This window comes from Pyrgilauda ruficollis, unplaced genomic scaffold, assembly GCF_017590135.1.
Source record: "Pyrgilauda ruficollis isolate IOZ18807 unplaced genomic scaffold, ASM1759013v1 scaffold48, whole genome shotgun sequence".
NCBI lineage: Eukaryota > Metazoa > Chordata > Aves > Passeriformes > Passeridae > Pyrgilauda > Pyrgilauda ruficollis.
The window spans coordinates 5,093,260-5,115,019 of NW_024526377.1; the positions used below are offsets into that span (position 1 = coordinate 5,093,260).

General features: G+C 44.1%; 1 protein-coding gene across 1 annotated transcript in view; it reads right to left on the minus strand.

Moving 5' to 3' along the window:
- The window catches only part of NDRG1 (N-myc downstream regulated 1), a 39,624-nt gene extending 21,230 nt beyond the window's left edge, over nt 1–18,394 (minus strand). The window contains exons 1-3 of the mRNA XM_041479398.1: nt 18,341–18,394; nt 4,846–4,924; nt 2,066–2,101 (exon numbers count right to left, since the gene is read on the minus strand). Coding sequence (XP_041335332.1) covers nt 2,066–2,101; nt 4,846–4,908 — 99 coding nt within the window. The 5' untranslated portion in view covers nt 4,909–4,924; nt 18,341–18,394. The remainder of the gene's footprint in view (nt 1–2,065; nt 2,102–4,845; nt 4,925–18,340) is intronic.
- Between the last annotated feature and the right edge of the window lie 3,366 nt (nt 18,395–21,760).

Below are 21,760 nucleotides of genomic sequence, written 5' to 3' on the forward strand. Positions count from 1 at the left end.
AAAACACGTCACAGACAGTTCTTTTCACTAGTGGCAGAAACAAAGTCATTAACTGAACACTGCTTAATTGGCTCCCAGAAGGACAGAGGAACTTGCAGTGGATATGGTGGACACCCATGTCCATACACAGGCATGGAAGCTCCATCCTGCCAAGCACCAATAACTTCCTTCCCTGGCCTGGTCCATCCTCTTGCCAAGTAGTTCATAGGAGAGGTTGCTCCCTCAGAGCATGCTTCAGCCTCAGTCCTGAGAGACCTGGGTCCTCTAGGGCCACACAGGAATTTCACTAATGAACTAAGCAATCAAATCTCTCATAGCAGTTCCTAACCACTTTTTCCACAAATCAACCAAAAACGAACTTAAAGAAACACAGGGAGGGTACTTGTGGCTTTAAGGACCAAGGCTAAGTCTCCTTTGCAATCACAATTTTTAACAAAATGCATTGAGACTTATTCCACATTTTTCCTGAAATAGAACAACTAAAGATTAAACTCTTAACAAAGATAGATCATTAAAAAAAGTAAGAGCTGGCAGAACAGAGCTAAATGACGAGAACCACTGCTCTGGATTAGTGAGAGTTAATCCAAAACATGGAGGGGAAAAAAAAGCAAAAAGCCTTAGAGAATTTGATCTTGCAAGTTAAAAAAATCTATATATATAGATGGTTTACAAACCAAGCAATTTATTCCAAGAATAGAAATGAAATATGGGTCACTTCTGGATTCTTAATCAAAAGACTGTAGTATTCCTGTTAGCAGACTTAATCTGAGATTCAATTTATTTAGACCAAGTGATCAATCTGGAACCAAACAAAAAGCTTCTCCCATGCTGCGCACAGTCCTGCAAGAAGCTGTGTGGTGACAATCTTAACTTACATTTATCAAGACTTCAGGCAGTAGATTTCATCAGAAAAAAAATGAGGGGCAAGACGCAGGATTAGTGTAAAGTACAGCTTTGCTGTAGAAGTAAGAACCATTGAAAGATGAAAAAAGTCCAAGATAGCTGTCTCACTTGGTTTCCAAGAAAAAGTCTCAAATTTGGGCTGTATTTTTAAAGCAACTGGCACAACATTGCAAAAAAAAATATACATATAGAGGGGTGCTAATAAAACATGCAATAAAGTAGAGGTACACTAGGACCTGAACAGAGACTAGAACAATTTAATAGCTTTTCCTAGTTCTGTACAGCCTGCTTCCATTTCTACACACCTTGATAAAAATGAGATACCCAGTGACCCTCTTTTCCCAGCACACAATCCTCGTCCTCAGCAGTGGGAAAACAGCACTCACACTGATCATCGGGGCAGGTACACCCTCCCTGATCTCCATCCCAGCTCACTCCAGCCTGGCTCCTGCAGCCATGCAATTCCTTAGTCTCAGCTAAGAATCAGCAAGGACAAATTCTCAGTCAAAAGCCCAAATGGCAATAAAGCAAGGGGAGCCAGGAGAGTGACCAGGTCATCTGCCAAAAGCATGACACTCAGGGAAAGTGAAGGGCCTCCATGTGCCCTAGTGCTGTGCTATGAACTTGTATGCTCTGTCTCTAAATAAAAATATAGAAATACCATCACTCCTTTTAATGACAATACTGATTGCTTAGCACCTTCCACCACCCACAGGCTTCAGGAATATTTTGGAAAATTTCAACAGCATAATGGGATGCATTCAGAGGAACGTTTCCTCTGAGGAAATGCACGCACACTGCTAACGAAAGCAAATTAACTGGGGGAAGTGTGTGTCCATGTGGGAGGGATATATTGTTTTCACCATCACTGCTGAAGATTCTCATTCTCTTAGCAAGAGTAGAACTGCTTGCAAACCACCCACCCCCTTTGACTGAAACTTTCTCAGCTCCAGTCTCAAAAGGCCCCCTGTGGTCCCCTTCACATCGCTACAGCACAGCCCCATTCAGACCCCTCTCCCACAGTAACAGCATTCCTGGCAAGCAGGCAGTCCCTTCTGGTCACATCTTGCTGTTTTTCTCAAATGTCAATTCAATCTCCCCTTGTGCAAAAGTGAAAGAGAAAAAGAAAAGAAAATAAAGAAAGAATAATAGCTTTACTTGCCTGAACATCGAAGTCTGGAAGGAGGCGAGTGATGGCCTGTGAAGAGATTTAAAAGCATTAATGGAAGTAACTTGCAGCTATGGAAATCTATGCTTGGATATGTGTTCAAGTCTCCCAGTTCTGCAGCTGAGAGCTCTCTCTGTCCATTCAATGAAAGCTCTTCTGACGAGCATCAAAATTCACCCAAGAACTTTTAAACCCACTAATCTTCATGGAGAAATGAAAGCAGTAAAAATGAAATCTAGATAACAGACCAGCAAATACTAGATAACAGACCAGCAAAATGATGGTCAAAAGCTGGTGCATCCTCAGTTATTGTTAAATCTCTGAGCAATGCACTCAGAAGGAGCAGTAAAACTGAACTTTTCTGCATCACTTATTGTAGCCATGGGACAGCCAACAGCCTCAGTCCTGCCTAGGATGGGAAATCTCAGTTCAAGAATGTACTGAACACTTGGAACTCAGTTAAGCAGTCATTACTGGGACTTGGTTACGTGATGTGGAAAGTGGGAAGGGTCTTATTCTGACCAGAATTAGTCTTTGCAGTGTTTGAGAAGCTGGTTGGATACAGAGAGGTCCATTCCACCCTGTCACCTGCCATAGCTGCTACTGACAATCTGCTGCGCCTGTCAAGGGTCTCCACCAGGAAAGGAGATAGGTGACAACCTCCCCACCTCCAATAGCCTACAAGGCTTATAGCTTCAAAGGAGAAAATGTCTTATAGTTACCTCCTTTTTTTAAGGGAGAAGAAAGAAGTCAAACTCTTATTTCCACTGGAGGGAAAGAAAACAGAGGGAAGAGCAGCCAAGAAAACACTTTATGCTGCAAAGCGCAAAAGGCCAAAGCTTGAAAAATAATATTGAGATAAAAAGGAAAGCTAAGAATTCTGGCAAGGAGGTCACTCAGCCTCAGAAGCCCAGGTAAATTAAGGACAGATGTCAGAAGCACCATAGCCGCTTTCTTAGGGACCCTGAAGCACTGCAGTACAACCTGTAATTCTCACAGCTGTGACTTTTAGGCAATTAGGCACAGTCTTGGACAGGTGAACAACTACCTAAGATCTGACTGGGCAGAAATAATTTTGCACAGCCTTAGCTTTAGACAATATGCTGTGTTTCACTCATATTGTTGGTCTCATGATCTTTTAAACAAAACATTTCAGCCACTGTTGCTCCTGTGGGACCCAGGGCTGAAAGGAATAAGTATATTTGGCACCTGTACCAACAGCATATGAAATAAGGGTAATCATTGCTCAGGAACAAAGACTTGGCTGCAGCAGAAACCCAAGCACAACAAGCCAGGACACAACTCCAGAGAGCCTCACCCAATAACCCACTCAAAACCAGCTCCCCTGTTCATCTCAGTATGTGCTGAGCAGCCTCCAGGACAACCTTTTCCGCTTCCTCAAAACACATAAGCATCCTCCATCGATGTTAAAATGGCCACAGAGGAAATCAAACTCTGTCCTAGTTTCCCCCATGCAGACAAAATTTAAGGTAACATCATGAACAAAAGCATATAGGGCTCCTTGTCAGGATTCCAACTTTTGGCCCATGAGGTACCAAAACCCAGGAAGTTAATCAGTATTTTAAGATATTTCTGAACTTTGAAACAAAAATATTCCAGTACCAACAGGACTTCTGCTTAGAATCTCCTTTGCTTTGGTAGTTCTGAACAATATGGGCATTAAAAAGGGGTCTTAGTTTCTGAAAAGTTTGAGCACTGCATTCAGTGGTATCCAAACAAGTTCTGCTTTCATCCAATGTCCTTGGCAAAGGAGCCGTGTTTAAAGTTTCTCTGGCCATTTCACTGCAGTCACAAGTGGAAATTATTTTCTGAAGTGTTTACATAAAAGAGGGAGGGAATAAAAACGAAAGCAGCAGATAGAGCAATGAATTCTAGTGTAAAAGAATAGAAAAAAACCAACACATTTACATACATGATTGTCAAGAAAAATGCCATTGGGAACAAGAGAAAAATCTTAGTTTTGTTTCAAGAAAATGTTGATATGTTTCTTCACATATTACAGTGAATTTTTTCCCCATGAACACACAAAGCACAAAGTATGGATACCACTAAAGGGTCAGATAGCCAATAAATCCAGATGTTGATAGGTTTTGGGGGTTTTTTTTTGTTTTTTTTTTGTTTTTTTGGTTTTTTTTTTTGTTTTTTTTAAAGTCCAATAAATAGTAGAAAGTAGTATAACGAGGTTAAGGGAAAAAAAAAAAAAAAAAAAAAAAGAAGGCTAGGATGTTTCTGTGCTGCAACTCCGGTGGCTGCAACAGGCTGTGGGGTGTACACACCCAGCTGGCTGTAACTCATGGCTCAGTGCACTCAGGACAAGAAGGGGCTCAGCCCTACCTCTGGACTCAGCTGTGCCCAAAGGAAATGTAAAGGCTCTCTCTGTGAGAGGCAGCTGACAGAGCAAAGTCTGTCTTCACACTGAGAAACGTGTAGCTGTAGAGGCATGTACACGAGACTGCCCAATTGGCATCTTTTGATACAGATAAAGACACCCAGAGCTGTCATTACTCAAAGAAGAAAAAATGTCACCATCATATTAAAAGAACAAAACCAAACAAGAACAAATAATTAGGGTCAGTTTTGCATTATTAAAACAAAACCAACAAAACAACTCAATGAACTATTCCTATTCAATCTCCAGTTTTTCTTTTCTTCTTCCACACAATATGTTCAAAATAATCTAAGCACACACATGCAGTTCCAAAAGCAGTCCTGACAGAAAACACATAAGCTCTAAAAAGCTCTAGATTAATTACCTCCTCCTTCTCCACCAGAGGTTTCACCTCTGCAAGGTGAGCATCCTGGAACTCTGTTGACATGGTCAGTAGCTGATATCTGCAAAGAGGAAAAGAGATTTGTTCTCAGCTTGCATCAAAGATTAAATACAGGAACAAGTAAAGATCCTGCTCCACCCAGCCCCCACAATGACCCACTCTTTCAGGTTATAGTTTAAAAGACCTCTGCAAGAAGATTATAAATCTCTTGTAAAATGCCTCCCTGGTTTATTTATATACACACTCCTGCACAATATGAGATTAAAGAAATATTAAGGCTGCAAGATCAAACAGAAGTTTGGCAGCTTCAAAGCAGGGAACGCTGAAGAAAACAGGGTAGGGACAGCAGAGAGAACCATGGAAACTGTCATTGCAAGAGAGAAAGAAGATACAGCCAAATATGCATGACTACCTATTGAAATGTGCTTGAATAGTTGTTTCTGAAAACCATTTTTTTTTTTCCATGTATGCAAGGCTTCCTTACTATTCCCCAGATTTTTACAGTGAGAAAACCAAACTGGACACACATTAGCATCATTTTATTGTCAGATTGATGTGCTCCATTCTTCAGGAGAGATAAAAATCAGATACTCCTTTAAGTGGACACCAACAAGGTTCATGCAATAATGGTTTTTTCTTTCAAAACTGTCAAAGGAAAGGACAAGACTGCTGTATCCTGCTCTTGGACTGGACTGGCATTGTGATGTCCAGCCCTCAGCTGCACCAAGCTCAGCTGGGAACACAGACACAGCAAACCCCAGCAGAGGTGATGGCCAAGGCAAACAGAGTCATAGGTCATGGCTCAGGTGCAGAGCACCTTCTGCATTTGTCCAGACTGGGAGTCATCTTCTCATTCCTTTGACAAAGATAAGGTACCAGAGTCAGAGGGCTGTTCCCTGTGAAGCTCTAATGAATGACTAGGAACAGTTCTCAAAAGAGATCCTGGAACTGCTGCACAGCAAATACAGAAGTCAAAGTAATTTTATTACATATCCTTTAGTCTGCTGGAGAAATGCATATCATATGGGGTTTGGGCATCTTTAATAAATTTCCAATTTTGTCCATCTACACAATTATAAAACAAATTAAATATTTTACTTTTTATAAAAATTTTAGCACGGTCTCAAGTAAAGCATATGAGTAGGTGTACTCAAAGCAAGCCAAAAGCCTGAAACATATTTAGGAATTATTGATTAAGTGTAACTGAACACATTTTAATTATTTTCTGAAAATAAGCATAGAAGTACAGAACACAATTTACATCGATTCTTTAAAGCATGATTCCCCATCTCCTGACTTAAATCTGATTTAAGCCCATCATGCTGTCTACATAAATGACCTGAAGGCTCAGGAAGGGCTGTGAAGCCTGCAGGAGCACCCAGGCAGTGGCAGCAGCATTATTTTTCACTCTGCCCCACGGGTTAACTCGATGCACTTGTCCCTGGGCAGAGATGCTCTGGTGACAGTTTGCAGGACAGCTGGATGCTGCAGAAAGCCACAAAGGGACACACTCAGACTAAAAGAGTGTTTTAATTCTGATGTTTTAATGAAAAACGTGGGTGTCCATTCACATTCAAATAGCTTTGGACTTTAGGAGCTCTTCTTGCTAGCTATGCAACTGCGGAGATTTTAGGTAAAAATTAGACTGTGGATTTTAAGTTCAGAGAAATTTTTCATTAATATTTTACACCACCAGCTGAGGCATGAAGACAGAACCAAAACTAACCCCACTGACAGTGCTTTGTAGTTCAAATTTACAAGATGACATCAGAGGTACTTTATTAGTCAGGAGACTCAAATGACTCTGCTTCACCCTTTTCTCCACGTTTTCCATTGTGTTTTGTCCATTATAAATTTTAATCATAAAGAATAACCAGTAAAAAAAAATATTGCAAAATATTGAAAAAATGCAAGTGACGTTCTAGGAAATGTTACATGCTTTTGTGATTACATTGATTACAGCCTTCTATAATTCTACATAGTGGGCCACTGGACACAGCAGAGAGGAAAAATAAATATTGTTGCAATATTTGGCAGTTGAAATATCCATATGCAATTGCACCTAAGAGCTTTTTTTTGTAAATTCAGCAAATTCTGTTAAGACAAATACCTTAATATTACACCTAATACTGCAGTAGGGATTAGAAGTGCAAGAGATTTTTCTATGGTTTGCCAAAGGTGAGGAGAGTAAGAAGGCAGGTCCCTGCAGTTTTCCAGTAAGAAGTGGCTCGGGGGACAAAGCTGCAGCCACTGTTTGTGGAATAGAGCTGTTTACATGGGGTAGTTTTGCATTTTCAGGGACTCAGAGCATTGCCTACAAATGAGTGAAAAAACTGTGCCAAAAAAGAACAAGATGGATGCTTTTTATAGCCTTAAAAACAATCCTGTTTTCACAAGAGTTCAAAGTTGTTGCTCTGTGCTTCCGAAAGAGCCGGCATTAGGAAGTGCTGACCAGCAGATTGCACGACTGCCACCAAGTTTGCTGAACAAAAGCCCTACCTTCAAGTCCTCACTTTTGGAAAGATACCATATCTTGGAGCCACCGTGTTTTCAGATCAGACATTCCCAAGCTGTGGGTTTTCCTTCTGTGCATCAGGAATACCTGAAACATTCCTACCAAGCAGCAACCTTGCGTCAAGGCGGGATAACAACACGCTGTTTGTTCACAAGAGCTGGCAAACAAAGCCCTGCTATCTGACAGCACTGCAAAAAACATCTTATTTTCTAAGGAGAAAGATGGGGAAGTGGCTTTGTACCACCCTTGTTCAGCACAAATTTTTTACTTTCTAAATAGGTGCTTTGTGCTGCCCTCTGTTATGTGACAGGGCAGCTCAAAGCTAATCTATCTGCATAACTCTCCTAAATAGATAACCACACAAGCATCCCTTTATACACATTTCAAAGCACTTCCCTCACAGATGCCTTCCAAAGACAAAGTTCATTTATATCTGGAAGCAGTAGTGTAAAGTTGCCAGCTTGGAGAAAAACAACTTTTTTTCACTCTGCTTGGCCAATTCAGTCTGCTGAGAGGTCCCAGGTTCTCCTCTCCAGGACAAGCTACTTCCACCAAGCGGCCACCCACCAACCTGTACCCAGGTACCTGTCTTAAAATAATTATACTTTAAGAGAAAACTAAAGGTTTAAAACACTTCTGAGGTGGCAAAATGCTTTAAAAGTGATGGCATATCGATCTTTGCCAAGTAGTAGGAAAGGTATCAGACTTTAGGAAGCAAGGAAAGTGTGGGGTAGGATGAAGTCATCTGTGTTGGCTAATTTCATTCAGAGGTTTTTCTATACATCCCTTCCAGCCCAATCCCACTGCTCCAAAACCACTGCAGCAACTGGCTAGTAGCTCATGAATTTCTGTCAGGAGCCTGATTATTTTGATATTAAAAGTTCAGAACACGTCCCCTCTCCCTCTGCATCGTTGCTGGAAGGACAATCATTGCTGCAGCCTTGTTTTGGTAGCAGAAGGTACAGGATAAATGTGCAGCCTGGCTTTGCATAGCAGAGATGCCAGCAAAGAGGCTAAGAAGGCACCCATCAGGCCATCCTCAGACCCCAGAAACACTGCAATCATAAATACCAAACATCAGTGTGACCAAATTCCTCTCAAGCACAAAAGCAAACAAATTCCAAGATCTCCCATTTCCAACTTCCTATTTCTGAAGGCACATACAGGGTTGTCCAAGCTTGTGCCATGGGGTGCAAAATCAAACACAATGGCCTCACACCCATGAAGGGCTTGGGGGCACTGCTACTGGCTCTACAGCATTTTTCTGCCCTCACACCCAACCATTTTTTATTTATATGCTATCATAGAAAACAAAGAGCAACAAAAGGCTCCTGCCTGAAATTCATAAAGAAGGCAATTTCCTCAAATTGGCTTGTTTAAACACTGGCAGCAGAAATTATTCTCCTTTTGAGTACTGATGTGTAGAAGGGTAACCAGAGCACCTTGATGGCATTTTCCTCTCTGCTGTCCCTCCTGCTTGCTCAGCCTGCAATCACTTTGCATGTGGGATTAAATACTCATGAGCATCTAATGGTAAAGAGGGAAACAGTTGTGGGCACTGAGGGTCCCAGCTCCCAAGAACTGGTGTTGTTCTCTTTGGAGAGAGAGGGGCCACATGAAACTTGTGCTCCAGGACCACAGGTGAAAGGTGTTTCCAAGGCAGTCACATCACTCTGCATTTTATCCCTTGAAAACTATGGGTGTCTTCTGCACTGTCACCAAAGAAGGTAGGAAGGACAGGGGTGGTGGAAGTTTTGTGCACCAGAGCAATTATGCAAGAATGAGAGAAGAATGGAGAGAGATAAAATGTCTCCAAAGCTCTGAAAAACTTGATTGGCAAATATCCACTTAAAAAAAACAAACAATCTCAGGCATCTGACAATGAAGAAAGGTTACTGCAATACTCAAACAGCCTTTGAGCCTTCCACGGCCAATTAGACCTCTTCCAGTCATTAACAGCAAATGCTGTAAACTTGTCTGACTGGCCTATCATAAACATGGTTACTGCAAACTGGAGGCAATCTTGAAAAAAAATAGTCTCCACTAATCAGAGACTAAACAGAGATAAGTGGACAGCAAGACAAGACAGTTCATAGCACCCGTGTGTGGTTTTGGGGCAGAATGCATCTCTAAGTGCAGTTTACATCTCAGATATTTTATAACAAAGTTCATAAATTTAATCTTCCTGTTTGTGAACCAAATGATTCATTTGCAAGCATCCAAACAGTTCATGCATAAGCATCTGCCCCCACTCTGCCCTGTTTAAACTACTCTTTGTTACAGGCGTCGGTATCACGAGGTCCTTTGTGCTCAGTTACTGCTTTTCTCTGTCATCGTTCCACACAATAAATTATGAAAGAGGTTTTACAGCAGTTCCTCCCCTTTAAAAAAGGCAAATTACTTTTGGCATTTAAATAAGATCTGAACAAACATTTTGAGCAGGAAGTGTCAAAAGTTGAAGACGCTCAACTACCTGGGACTCTCCAGGCTTCCTTAGCCTCCAGTTACACATTATCTCAATTTGTAACTAAAAGTTAATAACCTGAGACAAAGGAAGTTTGAAAGCAGAACCCTTAAATAGCCTGAAGTTTCAAATGAGAAAAGGTCAGGAATCAAAGCATTAAAACAAATATTATCAGGGAGCTGAAACAGTTGTGCTGCCTGGTGGTCTCCAGTTCATAGGTGTCCTGGGAGCTGCTATCACCTAGCCCTCTACACTGCTGATACTCAATTACTTTTTTCTAGCCATTTAACTTTTATTTTCTTTCAACCCTCTTTGTGAGTTACTCCACCAGCAGGTTTTCATGAAGGCTTTAGCTGAAAATGAGAGCTGGCAGCCAAAGGAAAAAGAAAACCAAATGTGAGTTGTTAGGAAGATAATGCAGCATAACAGTTACTTTTTCAAGCCAAAAAACCAAGAACCTTAAGTTTTAACCATTTTTAACTTTACACTTATGCTATGTGCTAATCAATCTGATTAGGAAACCAAGACCTTTTAGCCAAGAACTCGAGCCCTGTGCCAAGGAGCAGCCGGGTGAAGCCACAGGGAGACAGCTGCAGGGACAGAGCCAGCAGCTGACCCAGCACAAAGGCACAGCTGGGGGCCACAGCATCTCCCCAGCCCCACTTGCCAGCAGCTGGGACACTCTCCTGCAGTGAGGAGGAGATCTCCAGGCTCAGCTCCAGTTCACCTCCCCTGGCTCGTCTCCACTCTGGACCCAGTGCCTGATGGACAGAACTCAGCGGTCACTCCGGGATCAGACACGGCCCTGAAGCTGCCGGTCCCTCACACCAGGGGCTGGTCAGCATCCACACACAAACCACGCCGGCAGCTGCACATGGAGAGCGGCACCAAAACACAGGGAGCTGGAAGCAGCCCTTCTGCCCACCCCACAGATGTTGAGCAAGAAACTGTTGCAATGTATCTTACACAACCCTCTCTCTGTGGGATGCGATGAAGAATGTTCCTTAGAAAGCTTGAGGTCCTCCCGTGTTCCACAGGAGTAGAAGCTGGCTGTGGGAGGGTTGGTGAGCTGGCCAAAGGACACCCCTGCTGTCCCCATCATTGTACCCCTCCCAATATAATGAGGTGCTCTCTCTTCCTAACTGGCAGGGAAATGGAAAGATTTCAATGCCTTAGGGCTTTTTCCTGTTGTAGCAATCCTTAATGCTACCTACACTATAACATGCTCCATGAGGGACAGATTACAAACCCTAATGAAATTCTCCAAAAATTCATGTTTACCTGAAACTGCCTCGGGTCACACCTCTGTGACAAGTGGTTCTTTCTGGTAATGCAGAGAAGTGTTCAAGGCCAGGCTGGATGGGGCTTTGAGCAGCCTGGCCTAGCAGAAGAAGGGTTGGAACCAGATCTTCAAAAAAGAGAGATTTGCCCATTCACACTGGTGCCAGTGTTGTGCTTTAGCTTTAAAGGGCTCCAGGCCATGGGTGGCAGCACTGGAGGGTGGAAAGGATGAAGAGCAATCAGCTGCTTTCCCAAGCTTTGTTTCCTTACACCCACCCCACCAGCCAACCTGTCTCCTTCCACTGCCCCAGCACCCTCCTCTGCATCCATCCCACTGCTCCTTCCACTGACCACACACAAGGGTCCGAAACAAAGATTAAAGGTGATGCACTGATACAGGACCTGACACCTGCTCTGCACTGGGCTGTTGGGCTGGGCTTTGGGGGCAGAGGAAATAACAGAGATGTTATGAGGGGGCAGAGATGGATTAGATATTTCATAACATGGAAGACACAGCTTCTGCCACAAAGATTACAGTCTAAACAGACAAGAAAAAAGCTATTGTTCCTGCAGCTCACCAGTGTCAGGGCATGCTCCCTGCCCCCTCCTATTCTCGATCTGCCATGCCTTAACAGCTCAGAGCTGCTGCCCAGCTGCAGCCGCTTCAACAAGTGGGTGGTACTGTCAAAGTTAGAGGCAAAAACATACTGAGATTATTCCAGAAGGGAGAGGCTCACAGTATCCTCAGAGATGAGGAATGTTGTCTGGCTCTCTAGGTTGCACCCTCACAAGATTATAGTGGATTCTTTTTATATGTTTTGCATTTTCACATTGATGTTGCAATGATGAGGACTTAAGTTACAAAAGCATCACAGCTAAAGTTGATGACATTTCTTAATTTACATTTATTCATGAGGTTGTACTATACAGGTTGCAGCTTCTGAGTACATAGATGACTTGTTCTACCACCTATTAAAATTGCTTGGTCATTGCTATTACAAGTTCTTTCTAACCCCTGCCAAAATGTCTGGGCTGAAGTTTTCCATGATGAGTGCATGAGGGTTTTTGCTTGTTTGTTGAAAAGTATAATTTATGGATATTATTCTGTTCCCATGCATGGCCAGCTCCCTTTTCTAGGATGAACTTTAGCCTTCTACAGCTTAATCTGAACTCGAACTTTGCACAAATGGCCATTGTGTAAAGACATATCTTTCATTCTTCCCAAGCAAGTCCCTTTATAAAATTACCCAAATGTAAGCATTTTCACATGCTGAATTATGTGGGACTACATCTGAGCAAAAGTCTTCCACTGCCTGCAAGCATCAGCACCCAAATATACAATATGATCTTCCCAAGGGCTGAGCACACAGCCTGTACCACAACAGGTGGCACTGGTGAGGAAGTGTCTAAATCAGCAACATCCAGTACCAGAATACTCCTTGTTTCTCAAAACAAGCCCTTTCAAAATCCTTCAAAGTAGGCAAAAGGCAATTCACCATCTTCTGCTGACTTATTTCAAAGCCTTACCCATCTACACTACAGATTAGTGCCTATCGCAGGCAGAGAACTTTCTTATCACTTTCCAGGCCGTGTTTACAAGAAGGGTTGGAGTTATACATGTCCAAGCTTTTATATAGCATTGGGATTTTATGTAAAACTTCATAAAACTCATAGTGTTTCAGATGGGAAAAAATGTGATGCTCTTAAACTGAATCATCTAGGAAAGAAAATATAAAAGGTTATCATAAAATTCTGCAGTGCTTCTACTGCATAATTAGTCTCATGGCCCAAAAAGCCACAACTTTGTCAAAGGATAAAAATACATCTTAAAATTTAGCAGGGATAAGTTACAGTACATGCAAAGCATGTTTAGAGCACTCTAGAACTATGGCAGCAGGAAAGTGACATCATGAGTTTGACAAGGTGCACACGAGCTTCCTGAAGGAAGCAACCCAAAAAACCACAGCAAGAGCAATCCTTCCTTTCTTGAACAGTGCATTTCCCATGTCTGTTTACTGTGTTCACAAATAAAAGTTCCTTTGAAAGTTGCATCCTACTTTGCTGATTACTTTTCCATTACAGATTATGCCTACCAGTAAACACACTACCAAATGTTACCCCTTTTTTATCACATTGCCTTCACCTACAGAGTCTTTGTGATGACATTAGAGTTTAAGATCCTTATTACTTAGTTTGTGCTTCCTAAAATTCAGAATTTCCTAAAGTCAGGTTATAAGAAAAGTCAGGTTGTAAGAGTGATGAAATGGCAAGGACAGAAAAACAACACACACACAAAACATCCAAGGAATTGTTGAAGGCAAATGGAAAGATTTGTTTTGCAGTGAGTTGGGGTTTTCATGCTGCACTAAGTCCTAATGTTTGGTGTTTCCACTAATTTCTGCTTCATATATACAGGTCTAGCAGACCAGCCCTACATGTCCATGGTAGAAAATAAGCTGAAAAAGCTATACTTTCAAAGCTATACTTAGGTCAGGCAGGAAGCAGCCAGTTGATGGCTTCGAAAAGTAGTGAATACCCAGTTCTAAAAACAGGTCTTGAAAAGGAAGATCTATATTGACTAACTTCCAGCTACCAAGAGAAAAACCTTGACAGATGAAAAAGATATATTAAAATTTTGACAACTAACTGAAAGGAAGCAGCCCCAAACCCAAAAGAAACATAGGAAACGTGATCAGCCACACAAAATAAGAGCAGCAAAACTGACACACATCCTGCTTAGTACAAAGAGATACAGCTGTGGAAAATTTCCTCAGCACAGGCAGTCCAGCTGTGCATCAGCAAGCACACCACAGAGCACCTCTGCATGGAGAACACCCCGTCTGACGACAAACTCCTGGGCATTATCCAAAGGCAACACTCTCTTGCCAGCTGGGAAACAAAATAGACCTGAACCTGCAGCAGCCCTGAGACAAAAGTAAAACTAAACCCTCATCATCCAACATAGGAGCTTGCACATTCAAGTCTGACACTTGGACAATTTCAGGCTTTGCTTTTTTCTATACTCCACACTTGCTGTTCTGGCTTAAATGACAAATACTGGTACTGATTTGCAGGGACTCTCAGTACTGGGATTAATTATGTCATAATAACACTTTAATGATACGTGAACACAAACTCAGGAAAAGCTCTAAAAGGCTCCTTACGGCTGCTTAAAAACCACAGCCAAAGGAGATTGACAGTAGGGATTACCTCCCACTAGCTGTCCCTCACTGAAGTCACCCAGGGCTCTGGAAGTGACACAGATGGGGAAAAAAGCTGCCACCATTTGACAAAAACACCAAGTTCAATAGCCATTATATATTCACAGCCATTGATTTCCAAGATATCTAACCCAGATTTTAGTCATCCATAGGAACACACACCACTGAACCTGAAAATGGGTTTGCCGTACTCTTAGTCTTTGAAGCAGTTGCAGAATATTTCCCCTAACTTTCCAGTAGTAGCAAGTAATTTACTTGGAACTTTTGCAACAAAGCTTTGGACAGAAGGCAGAGGAGTAACTGCTGCTCCTGGACCTAAGCAACCTGATCTAGTGGGTGGCATCCCTGCCCATGGCAGAGGGGGTGGAACTAGAGGGTTTTTAAGGTCCTTGCCAACCCAAGCCCTTTATGATTTTGTGATGAGCTACTGAAACTGGAGATCAGCCCCCTCCTAACTGTCCAGAGAAATTTCCCACAGAGGCAGCTTCAGGGACAGCACCATCCTGCTTTAGGCAAACATTCAAATTCACACCAAAAGCTGAAGCCAGGGGCAGTCTATAAGTGCAGTGCCATCTTTTAACAACAGTGACAGGAAAAATTGGGGTCCTCCGTACTTCTGTATTTCTAGATGCTGTGACTGAACTTGAAAATTAGATCTAAAAAGTCATCTGGAGGTCTTACTTCATCTCCAGAACCAGTGTTTCATCCTGGTTAATGCTAAGCAGTTGCTTTTCCTGTATATTGGAAGGTTTTCCTTCCAAGGGATCAAACCATGGCAGTTAGAGACAGCCACTCATGTTGCACATTGCTGTGACTGAACTGATCCAGGCCATTGCTTCCCCAGGCTCTGCTCTCCCTGACAGCAAACAGGCTTTTGCTGCCTTAAGCTTCCAGCTGTGCACATGATGTAAACATTGCTGATCCACCACAATTAGAATTTGGATTATTTTTGAGAGTTTCGCAGTTTCTGCTCATGTTCATTCTGAAGAGCTTCAAGTCAGCTTCACCCCTTCTGTATCTTTTCTTTTACTCTTTGTCTGTTTTGAGACAATAAAAGCAGGAAATGTCTCATCACATATATGCTCTATGTTTTGTGCTCTAATGAGGTAAGTGAAAAAACCAGTATTTTCTGTGGGAAGCTAGAAGTTTGTTAAAATCTCTTAAGCTGGTCATGAGAAGATTTATGTTGCACTTCAGTCAAAGAAATTAATCACTTAGGCTTAAAGATATGAATCAAAGAATTTTTCTCCCAATGCTTCACTGCTAATCTCACCTGAACTACAAGTGCAAATTACTTAATTGCCCTATAACTACCTCTAAGGATCAGGTTCCCTTGCCAAAGTGTTCCAAAAGGTGCCCTGTAATCTCCCCATGTAATTGCCATAGCCCAAAAAGGAATATCCAAAGAGCAGAGTACTTCCCACTGGAGGAAAGACAATAGGGGAATCCTGCTGGTTTTACTGAGCATTCATACAATCTACCCAGATGGTCTGCCAGAGTTTTAGTGTTCCTTTTCTTTTGGCATGAATAAAAAAAGCCATTGTGGAAGGCACAAACTGAAAACCTTAAGAGCTTGTTTTCTGGTAGCCCAGGTGCTGGTTCCCAAACACAGGCAGTGCATGTGGCAGCCCTCCCTCAGCAGAGGGTGACACTTTTTTGGCTGTTGCCTAATTCTGTGGACACCTGACACTTTGACATCTCTATCTTGCTGTCATCTTGGTAAAGAGGCCAATGAATACAGGAAATAAGTACACAAACCCTTCTTTCTAAGGGAAACAAATGCAAACCCTAGTTTGTCTAGACCCTTCTTCCCCAGTCTGGTCCAAGGTCAGTCACTTTGCAGTGCCCATTCTCAGGGGAAGAGCTCATCTTTTTACAAGGGTGTGTAATGACAGGACAAGGGGGAATGGCTTTAAAGTGAAAGAAGGTCCATTTTAGCTAGATATTGGGAAGAAATTCTTCATTGTGCCTTCATTCTGAGGCACTAGCACAGGCTGCCCAGAGAAGCTGTAGATGCTTTATCCCTGAAAGTGTTCAAGGCCAGGCTGGATGGGGCTTTGAGCAGCCTGGTCTAGTTGAAGGTGTTCTTGTCCATGGCAGGGGAGTTGAAACAGATAATCTTTCAACAAAAACCATTCTGTGATCTTGCAGTTCAGTACTTGTAGAAATTCCTGTTCAAAGTTTTCAAAGTTGAAATCAAACCCCTTCAGTTTTCTGCTGTGCAAAGAACTCAGAACCAGAAGCTGAGGCCTCCAGGTCCCCAAACCATTATGCTGTGGCATCTGTTCCATTTTTACTGAAAAATATTAGGTGTAAAAGCCAAACCCTAAGGAGTTCGTCATTACTACATTAAAAACCTGCTTTCACTGCATCTGTGTTTTCCATATCAAAACACACACCAGTTCCTCCTGAACACGTTCATGAGTTACTCTTCTTTGAGGGCCTGGGACTCATTAGTACTCTGGGAGCTGTACAAGCCTTTAAGAATCACTATTTGTGCTGCATCTACTCCAAGCTTTAGCATTTCATCTAAAGTCATTAAATTCTTGCTGTGCACAGAACATCATACAGCATTAGCTAACTGCTGTTTACTCAAGTACCTGTGATAAAAACGCAGTCATTCTATGTCAAACTACATTAGACTGTGGTTAAAAGACCACAAAATTAAAATAAACAACGGGAAAGAAGAGTCCACACACAAAAAAAAAAAAAAAAAAACCAAAAAAACCCCTAATGAAAATACCAAAACTGAACTAAAACAGAAAAAGCCCGCCCCCCAAAAAAAAACCAAAAAATCAAAACACAAAAACCAGCCACCAAATATGTTCCCAGAGCCAAGTTCAAAGTGCACTGCTTAATACCACTGGCTGAAGTTTTGAGGTAAATTATACCTGCAACAGCCAAGGCTAAAAACAGCAAGGCAGGCTTGTCAGAGGTTTGCCTGAAGCACTTGATAGCTCCTCTTTACAGGTTATTTCCATTGCTTGCCCTCAACAGCGAGTTTTGCAGCAGTTGTGTATCTTTGACACACTTCAATACACACACACAAAAAAAGTTGATAAAAAGCCAGAAGAAAGCAAAACAATCAAAACACCATGCAGAGAACCTGGACAGAAAGCTTCAGGTTGTCTTTGACCTCTTCTACGTCACTACAATTGCATTTGTGCAAAATACAGCTCCTAGGTTCAAAATACAGTTCCTATTTAAACCAGAGCAAGAAAATCATCAAAATAACGTAGGTGAGAAATATTTCTAAGTCTGTTTGGCGATGGGGTGCTAAGCAGGGCGCTGTGATCTTTGTGAAATAGTGGGTTATGGTGTGAGCAATGCCAACTTGCAAGTGTTTCATAGGAAAACTGAACCATGATGAAAAGCATCAGCCAAAACCTCCTCCTTAACAGAAGTGAAATCCCTTATTTCACCAGAAGTGAAATCCCTTATTTCCAGCGCGTGGCTGCGCCTCCATCGCACACACTCCCCTCAGGGGCTGCGAGCCGAGCAGCGCCTGGAGCACGGGCGGAACTGTGCCTGTCGGCACACAGGATGGCAACAACCCCGCTGAGACACAGAGCGCACACGGGGCCGTGCTGCCCGGTGCTCCAAACCCAGCACAGAGCTGCGAGAGCAGAGAAACACAAGCAACCACCACCAGTGGTCAACTTCCTTAGAGAAAGTATGTGCCTTGGCTGCACAGCTGTTTTCCTACGCAGCCCAACCCATCCCATCCCGCTGCTACCCGGGAGCCCGGACCTTGGCAGCAGCATCCCGCTCCCGGGAAGGGCCGGGGTCCGGCTCGGGGCGCGCCGTGCGCTGCCCCCTCCAAGCCGCGGAGAGCCGCCCGCTCCCCCGGCACAGCCCTGCTCGGAGCCACGGGAGAGGGGGATTTAGTGCTCGGAAAAAGGAGGAGGGTGATGCAAGGATGCGCGCTCGAGGAGACTGCGAGGTCCGCGGGGGCGGCTGAACGGACGGATGGAAAGACGGATGGAGCTCCCTTACCTGCCACGCTCCCGCTGTCCCTGCGCCGCCGCCGCCGCCCCGCGCTCCGATCGCCGCCCGCGGCCGCGGGGCGCCTTTATAGCCCCTGCCCCGCCCGCCGGGCGGTGCCGCCGCCCGCCCGCCACGGGCTCGCCCCGCCGGCCGCGGGCCTTTGCGGCGGCTGCGCCCCCGTGCCCGGCCCGACAGGGAGCCCCGGTATCTGCAGGGAGCCCCGGTATCTGCAGGGAGCCCCGAGAGCCACCCCCAAGCCCGGGCCGCCTCCCCACTGGCCGCGCAGCCCCGGCGGAGGAGGCTCAGCGCTGGCATCGCGCTCCCGGGCAGGCTGGAGGGCAGCCAGCGGCGGAGACCCGCGTCCCCCTTCCCGCATTAGCCGGGGCATGCAGCAGTTTGGCGAGGAGAAGGGGATGTGTGCAAGGGTTTGCCCAAGGACCGAGCAGCGCCTTGGGAAAGGCTGAGCCGAGGATGGCGACAGCGGGGTCCTGCCACAGGTGGTCTTGGCAAAGTCCTGCGGACATACTTCTATGTGATATAAAGTCTGTTTACCAGAGTTGCAAAATCTTGTGCTCACACATTAAAATGACCGCTAGGAAGGAACTGTAATTGCAGGAGGGAAATAATGTCTTTGCACATTTCTCGTGAAGTTCAGAGGGTGCAGCTGGTGCTGCAAGTGCTGGGTGAGTTTCCCAGTGAACAGCCCTTTGGCAAGAAGTGCAGCTAATCGTTTATTCCAAAAAAGAGGCCCTCGCCTGCTGAGCAAAGAGTATCTCTGTATACACAGCTCTGTGTGGAGCCATCCGCCAAGAGGCGGGTTAAACTGTCACTGCCTGAGCTGCTTTTTCTGACTTTACTGTAACCCCGCCGGCCGCGGGCCTTTGCGGCGGCTGCGCCCCCGTGCCCGGCCCGACAGGGAGCCCCGGTATCTGCAGGGAGCCCCGGTATCTGCAGGGAGCCCTGGTATCTGCAGGGAGCCCCGAGATCCACCCCCAAGCCCGGGCCGCCTCCCCACTGGCCGCGCAGCCCCGGCGGAGGAGGCTCAGCGCTGGCATCGCGCTCCCGGGCAGGCTGGAGAGCAGCCAGCGGCGGAGACCCGCGTCCCCCTTCCCGCATTAGCCGGGGCATGCAGCAGTTTGGCGAGGAGAAGGGGATGTGTGCAAGGGCTTGCCCAAGGACCGAGCAGCGCCTTGGGAAAGGCTGAGCCGAGGATGGCGACAGCGGGGTCCTGCCACAGGTGGTCTTGGCAAAGTCCTGCGGACATACTTCTATGTGATATAAAGTCTGTTTACCAGAGTTGCAAAATCTTGTGCTCACACATTAAAATGACCGCTAGGAAGGAACTGTAATTGCAGGAGGGAAATAATGTCTTTGCACATTTCTCGTGAAGTTCAGAGGGTGCAGCTGGTGCTGCAAGTGCTGGGTGAGTTTCCCAGTGAACAGCCCTTTGGCAAGAAGTGCAGCTAATCGTTTATTCCAAAAAAGAGGCCCTCGCCTGCTGAGCAAAGAGTATCTCTCTATACACAGCTCTGTGTGGAGCCATCCGCCAAGAGGCGGGTTAAACTGTCACTGCCTGAGCTGCTTTTTCTGACTTTACTGTAAAACACTCTTCCCTCAAGCGTGTGATTTCACTTAACAAACTTCACTTTTATGGCATGTTACTGTGACCCAAACACATCAAATCCACAGCATGTTGTCATTGCCCCTTGTGAAGTAGCCTGAAGAGGAAATCAGAAATTCCTCAAACTCTGAAACTCTGTTAAACTCTCAGCCCCTGTTTTCTCAGCTATATAATAAGGTTATTAACTGGAGTCTACCAAAGCTTGCTTCTGTTTAAATGCATATTAGCTTCTATCCTCCCAAGTCAGCTTCTGCACCTGAATCAGAAACTGCTGCCTTGGAAGTAGAACCCTGGAAGTCTGGTTCCTTTTTCACCACAAAATTATGGAAGATCATGTTCTGCAGCTATAACTGAAGTATTACCAAGTGTAGAATAAAGGAAATGTTTTGTTTTCTTCCCTCTGATTAACTAATGTCTGCAAGGGTGAAAAGTATTTCTGAACAATTCAAGACAGCATTTGTCATCCTAAGACAGCATTGTTCTCCACGTGCTTTCTTTGTTTTTGTTTTTTAAATTACAAAAGGCCTAATCTTTTTCATAATTGTTTTAAACTGTGATGTCAGGAAACCAATGAAAACATCACAAATAATTTGATTTGCAACTGAGCCTATTTTGAAGTCATATGTTCAAAATTATGTCATCAGGTCACTGGCATGCTGTGTTTGTTATGGAAGATCTGTCTAGCTCGATGTACCAGGTTATGGAACAACTGCAAATGCTAGAATGAGAACGTGGGCTTGACTAATTTTCCAACAGATTAATCCTTCCTTCATCTGATCATGAAACAATATCCTCTCTCAAAACCATTCAGTCCTTCAGAAAACAGATCTGGGGCAGTGTCTGAATTGTATGATTTGGCCCATCCTCAAGCAGTTTTAGTGTGCTGTGCTTGGCTGCTTTTTGGGGAAGGGGCTGAAAGCTTCAGAGATTCAGATGAAATGAACTATTCTCTGTTCACTAGATTCAGACTTTTGCAGTTAAAAAATAAGTACTGAGTCTGGAATGGACTGGAAAACTGAAATGAAGTGTTTTCTTTTGCTTTTGTCTTGCAGTTTGTTATTTAGATCACATGCAGTGTTGGACCTTTAAAAATGCTGAAGGCAGGCAGGTAGAAGTCCCAAGGAGTAGTTGCTTGGAAAGCCTGGTAATCTGTGCATCCAAACAGAGCCTTCAGTAGTTCATGCACTCCTCCCAGCTATTTTGCTAGTTGTGGCTGAGGATAACATGGTGGTTTACAGTCCCTTTTGAGAGATCGGTGGATTGCGAAAGAAAATGAAGTAATTCTAAAAATCCAACTTAGGAAGTATTTTACTGTGTAAAGATGTAATTGATAAAGTACTCAGAGATCCAAATTCTGACCTGTGCCAGAAAGGAGCACAGCTGAAAGCTTGGGGAACATCACTCCCCTCTGCTTGAAAAAGTCTGCATAGAAGACAGGTTGGAAAAACAGGAATTTCCAGACTTAATTTGCCAGTGTCACTGCTGACAATGCAGCAACCCAGCCTTAGTGAGTTTTCAGGCCGTGCTGGGCTGCAGGACTGCTCTCACTGCATTCCCACAGCAGCTGAATGGCTCCTGCAGCAGCAGCTGTACGTGTACAGACGTGTGTACTTTAGGAACCACTCTGCTGGGGAGACAATACAAGCTGCCACCCATGTGGGCCCTCTGAAATCCTAATGGCTACTTCTACTGTAAATATTATTTCACTTGATAAACCAGCTCTGTGCAGCTGGCATGCACTTGTCCTTTCAAGAAGAGCATCTCCGGAGGGGTGGCTGCCCTGACCAGATCTCCATTCCCATGCCAGC